Raw genomic sequence first — 6,152 nt, forward strand, 5'->3', positions numbered from 1 at the left:
CTCGCCAGCTTCCGCCTCGGCGCCGTCGAGTACGCGCTCCGGGCCATCCCGCTCGGCGGCTACGTCGGCTTCCCCGACGACGACCCCGAGTCCGGCTTCGCGCCCGACGACCCCGACCTCCTCCGCAACCGCCCCGTCCCGGACCGCCTCCTCGTCGTCTCCGCGGGGGTCATCGCCAACCTCATCTTCGCCTTCCTCATCATCTACGCCCAGGCGGTCACCGTCGGCGTCCCCGTCCAGGCGCTGCTCTCCGGCGTCCTCGTCCCCGACGTCGTGCCCGGCTCCGCCGCCGCGCGCTCCGGGCTGCTCGCCGGCGATGTCATCCTCGCCGTCCCCGGCGCCGCGCCGGACCCGTCCGTGCCGGCCCTGGTCGACCTCATCAAATCCAGCCCCAACAAGAAGGTCCTCCTCAAGGTGTCAAGAGCCGGGCCTGCGGCCGGGGACAAGCAGCAGTTCCTCGACCTCACCGTCGTGCCGGACACGAGCGTCGACGGGACGGGGCGCATCGGCGTGCAGCTCTCGCCCAACTACCGGGCCACGCGCGTGCACCCAAGGAACGCGTCCGAGGCCACCGTCCTCGCCGTGCGCGAGTTCAGGGCGCTGGGCGGGGCGGTGCTCGACGGGCTCCGGCAGACGTTCCTCAACTTCTCGCAGACGGCGGAGAAGGTGTCGGGCCCGGTGGCCATAATCGCCGTCGGCGCGGAGGTGGCGAGGTCGAGCGCCGACGGGCTGTTCCAGTTCGCGGCGATCATCAACCTCAACCTCGCGGCGATCAACCTGCTGCCGCTGCCGGCGTTGGACGGCGGGACGCTGGCGCTGATCCTTCTGGAGGCGGCCCGCGGCGGGCAGAAGATCCCACGTGAGATCGAGCGGAGGATAATGTCGTCGGGGATATTGCTGGTGCTCATGGTCAGCATGTTCCTCATTGTGCGCGACACGCTCAACCTAGACTTCATCAAACAGAATATGTAGATTCTTTTAAGTCCGAGAGAACATTTTGCGGTAAATCTGTTCCTGTTTGTAAGACGAAGCCATGCACGTATGTATCTCTTGCACAAATTCTTACAAAAAGCAACGGAGATAGTAGAACCGATTTGCAACCATGTATACACTCTGCCTCAAGCCATACTCTGACTCTAGTCACATTGCGTATCTGATATGAAGGAACAGAGGTTTTAGACGACTGAAATTGCCTAATTCTGGTTCGATTTGCGAAACAAATTTGCTAGATTATCACAACTATTCTCTCAAAACATATGAAAACAAGCACCGAGCTGCACAACGCTCAGCACCGCAAACAAGCCTGAAAAGAAAAGCCTACATCTCCACAGATGTCTGATACTGCTAATACCAGAACCTGATGACTCCAGTACATAATGCTTCAAGTTGCTGCTCAATAACTCAGACGTCAAGATTTCATCTCCCAGCGGCATCGATATCAGAACTGGAGGCCTTCGTCGCATCTGAGCCAACATTAAGAAAAATAGCAGGTGCTTTTAGCAATATAGTCTTATTATTACAGAGATGCTAAGAAATGCAATCAATTGGGAAGGGCAATGAAATAGAAAAAGCAAGGGGTTCAAGAGAATTACTAGAAAAGGAGAAAATCGCAAGTTGCTGCTCTATGTTACTATTACTTGAGCTCGAAGTTGCTGCTCTATGCTCGAAGTTGCTGCTCTATAACTCGCAAGGTACAAGGCAAAATAACGCAAAATAACTTCAAAGCAAGTAGCTAATACAAACCAAAATCCAGCATGATAGAACATTCTGGTGCTGCTTTGTTCTATTCTTACGATAGTCTCAAAATAATGACGAGTATATCCCAAAGATGAGAAACATATACTTCTTTATCTCCCAAGTGCTACAGGTTTTGAACTGCATGGATAACAGCTTGCTAAAATAATTATAATGACATAGCACACTACTAATACCTGCATAAGGAAAGCCTGATGGTTCCAGTACATAATGCTCCAAGTTGCTGCTCTATACCTCAGAAATCAAGGTTTCATCTCCCAGCGGCATCGATATCAGAATTGGAGGCGTTCGTCACATCTGAACCAACATTAAGAAAAATACTGGGTGTTTTCAGAAATATAATATTATTAGAAAGATACTACGAAATGCAATCAATTGGGAATGACAATGACCATACAAGCATGCAAGTTACAAGGCAAAATAATTAACTTCAAAGAAAGTAGCTAATACAAGCCCAAATCCAGCATAACAGAACATTATGGTCCTGCTTTGCTTTATTCTTACGATAGTCTCAGTATAATGACGAGTATAGCCCCAAGATGAGAAACACATACTTCTTGATGTCCTAAGTTCCACAGCTTTTCAATTGCATGGATAACAGCTTGCTAAAACAATTATTACTGACATAGCACACTAGTAATACCTGCATAATATATAAATATGGCAAAGTCCTATAGAGTGCAAAGTACAAGTATGCAAATACTGAGAGCAGGGTTACCATGTTGAAGAGATGGTGGAGACAAGGATGGTGGGAAACCGGCAAACAAATGAGAACCTATGTTGCTGAACTGAGATGTCAAGAACCACTCAAGCTGTAAAGTCCTTAGATCCAGAGTTAAAACTTCCGAGTCTATCACTTCTGCCGAAGGGTCTCTGCAATACCCAGGTTCCGGAATCCATTGTATGAGTAAGTATCCCCCAGCTACACCCACGAGCATATAGCGATAGTTTACGGGTAAACTGAACCTTCCTTGTGACAGCCACTGGTTTGCACCACCTCCATCATTTTGCAACACAGCATACCTGAGTTCAGGTGTCAGATACTCATGATAAACATCCCAAGCCTTCCTTCCCCTGCCTCCAGAATGGCAACCTGTGTATTCCTGGTGCGAGGTGGGAGATTGACAGCAGAGAAATCCATGCTGCGTGTGTCGAGCATGATCAACTTGTTTTTGTTCGCCGGATAAAACGCCCAACAGAAGTATCCGTGTGCATAGTGGCGCATTCGCGGCCACAAGGACGACTCTGGCTTGATGACTGGAGCCGGGTTGTCCAATCCTGCGAGCAAACTGACCCAATTGTCAAGTGTAACAGCACGCCACTGTCCATCACCTGAACCTGAAGAGAAGATGAGGAGGACCAGCCTAGCTGTGCAGCGCGCCAAGCAAATAACCCTGAATGAAATGCCCTCCTCATCCTCGGCGGCCGGAGGAGCCAGGAAGGGCTCGAAATGCCCCATGTCCGACTGCTGCGCTAAAGCGGCGAGGTCGTCGGGGATGGCAGGCAGTAGGGTGTAGCGCCGGTACAGGGGATCACAGACGGCCAGGTCCCTGGCCAAGTCGCGGCAACAGAATTTGCTCCCCTCTGGGACGCCGGAGAGGAGGACGCGGCCGTCCCGCAGGTCACGCACGTGCCAGCGCTCGGCGGAGGGGAGGAAGGAGCACGAGAAGTCGGCGGCGCGAGAGCCGGCGAAAGTGCTCGCCGCGGCGGCGGATGGGTGCGGCGGCTGGGCCAGCTGCAGCAGCGGCAGGTACCGGTGGGATTGGTGAGAAACGATGCCTAGGAGAGGCGGCGGCTGGCGGGCGCGGAAGCGGCGGAGGAAGCGGTGGTCGGTGACCAGGCGGCGGAAGGAGACCCAGGCAATGGAGGCGCGGGCGAGGTCAGCGGCCGCGGGGAGGCGGAGGAGGACTTCCTCGAGAAGCTCCTCGGGTAGGGTGAGCAGCGTCGTCGGCGGGGCTTCGGGACGGCCAGGTGTCGATGCCATTGGGATCTGGAGTGGGGGATAGGGTTTCTCTCGCTCTAGCACGGAGGAATATTTCACTCGCCGCCGAAGACGACACTAGACTAGAGAACGAATGAACGGAGACCAAACGTGCCGTTTGATCTAGTCGAGAAGAGGAGTAAATTGCAATAAAACCATCCTAACCATCGTCTTACAATGCAAAAAGGGAATAGCTAGGAGCCATTCGACCGAAATTTCTTTTCTGACAGTTAATCAATCTGAAATGTTAGATAAAAAACGAACTGTTTTAGATTACGTCTTCTTCCTTCAATAGTTTTCTTCCTGAAAAACAGATCGCCGCCCCCCGTGCTCTTGTTCCTCCAACCGTCTGCTGCCATTGGCCGGGCCGCCTGCTTCCACCCCCTGCGGTCGGTGGCGCTCCCGCGCCAGCCTCGCCGCCTCGCCCTCCCCCAACCTCTCACCACCTCCGTGATGTAGCCACTCCCGGCCATCCTTCTAAACCGGTGGACCCCTTGAAATTCTCCGGCAAACCTGCACCACCCCCACCCCTAAGATAGACAAGGGGGCAGCTGCTAGCCTACTACCCCCTGGTGCACCCCTTGTACCCTAAGATAGACAAGGAGGCAACTTCTCCCCCTGCCCTCCTTGCACTCTAAGATAGACGAGGTCAATCCTGCCTCGATGCTCTAAGGCTGTTGCTTTCTTCTCTACCAAATCGACTGACCCAAATTGCTTTTTCAAGCGACTGGCGTGTAGCTAAACTGTTATAGAAAACCACTACTATACGCTGTTGTCCAAACGATCGCCGGCACTTAGTAATCTTTTCACTAAAATATTATGCGTGCTATGCGTCAACCAACTGATTCTAAGAGAAATCGGTCGGGTCGCCAGCCGCCGAATTCGTTCCCACACAATCATTTGATCTCACAGCGCTGGCAATGTTGCGACCCGATGAGTGCAACACCAGTGATGTTGCATCCCAGCTCGTCTTTGTAGCATGCGGTGGTCGTCATTTAGGCTTGATGAGTGCTCCGCAACACGAACGATGTTGTGTTTGCAACATGGCCGACATTGCATCCCGGCTCAGCCGTTGCAACACTTTCTCACCTTCGTTTAGGCTCGACGAGCAGAGCACCAGACACTTCGAAACACGATCGATGTTGCCTCCGCAACAATGTTGTATCCGGTGCTCACTACTCGCAGCGCATGATGGCCGCCTGTGACGCCCCCAATTCAATCGTACACTAATCATGCACGCAAATGTGTACAATCAAGATCAGGGACTCACGGGAAGATATCACGACACAACTCTACAATATAAATAAGTCATACAAGCATCATAATACAAGCCAGGGGCCTCGAGGGCTCGAATACAAGTGCTCGATCATAGACGAGTCAGCGGAAGCAACAATATCTGAGTACAGACATAAGTTAAACAAGTTTGCCTTAAGAAGGCTAGCACAAAAGTAGCAACGATCGAAAAAGGCAAGGCCTCCTGCCTGGGACCTCCTAACTACTCCTCGAAGCCGAACTCCATGTAGAATCATCCTCGGGATCTCTAGCTCCTGGACTCCAGCATCTGGTTGCGACAACCAGGTAGAATGGAAAGGGGGAAAAGAGGGAGAAAAGCAACCGTGAGTACTCATCCAAAGTACTCGCAAGCAAGGAGCTACACTACATATGCATGGGTATATGTGTAAAGGGCCATATCGGTGGACTGAACTGCAGAATGCCAGAATAAGAGGGGGATAGCTAATCCTGTCGAAGACTACGCTTCTGGCAGCCTCCATCTTGCAGCATGTAGAAGAGAGTAGATTGAAGTCCTCCAAGTAGCATCGTATAGCATAATCCTACCCGGCGATCCCCTCCTCGTCGCCCTGTTAGAGAGCGATCACCGGGTTATATCTGGCACTTGGAAGGGTGTGTTTTATTAAGTATCCAGTTCTAGTTGTCATAAGGTCAAGGTACAACTCCGGGTCGTCCTTTTACCGAGGGACACGGCTATTCGAATAGATAAACTTCCCTGCAGGGGTGCACCACATAACCCAACACGCTCGATCCCATTTGGCCGGACACACTTTTCTGGGTCATGCCCGGCCGCGGAAGATCAACACGTCGCAGCCCCATCTAGGCTCAACAGAGAGGTCAACACGCCGGTCTAAATCCTATGCGCGCAGGGGTCTGGGCCCATCGCCCATTGCACACCTGCACGTTGCGTACGCGGCCGGAAGCAGACCTAGCCTAGCAGGCGTTCCAGTCCAATCCGGCGCGCGCCGCTCCGTCGCTGACGTCAAGAAGAGCTTCGGCTGATACCACGACGTCGAGTGCCCATAACTGTTCCCGCGTAGTTGGTTAGTGCGTATAGACCAAATGGCCAGACTCAGATCAAATACCAAGATCTCGTTAAGCGTGTTAAGTATCCGTGAACGCCGAC

At 52.7% G+C, this 6,152-nt stretch overlaps 2 protein-coding genes across 2 annotated transcripts; one reads left to right on the forward strand and one right to left on the reverse strand.

The window, feature by feature from the left end:
• On the forward strand, positions 1 to 1,183 carry LOC123055667 (probable membrane metalloprotease ARASP2, chloroplastic; the record flags this gene model as incomplete). Its single annotated transcript, XM_044479579.1, has 1 exon — positions 1 to 1,183. A coding segment is annotated over one exon (972 nt), but the record flags the coding sequence as incomplete, so codon positions are not given.
• On the reverse strand, positions 1,180 to 3,834 carry LOC123051693 (uncharacterized). The gene is made up of 3 exons (XM_044474655.1): positions 2,474 to 3,834; positions 1,932 to 2,052; positions 1,180 to 1,463 (listed from the first exon to the last, which is right to left on the reverse strand). The coding sequence occupies exon 1, from the start codon at positions 3,737 to 3,739 to the stop codon at positions 2,792 to 2,794; it is 948 nt and encodes a 315-aa protein (XP_044330590.1). The 5' UTR covers positions 3,740 to 3,834; the 3' UTR covers positions 1,180 to 1,463; positions 1,932 to 2,052; positions 2,474 to 2,791.
• Positions 3,835 to 6,152: the final 2,318 nt, after the last annotated feature.

This window comes from Triticum aestivum, chromosome 2D (genome assembly GCF_018294505.1).
Source record: "Triticum aestivum cultivar Chinese Spring chromosome 2D, IWGSC CS RefSeq v2.1, whole genome shotgun sequence".
NCBI classification, from domain to species: domain Eukaryota; kingdom Viridiplantae; phylum Streptophyta; class Magnoliopsida; order Poales; family Poaceae; genus Triticum; species Triticum aestivum.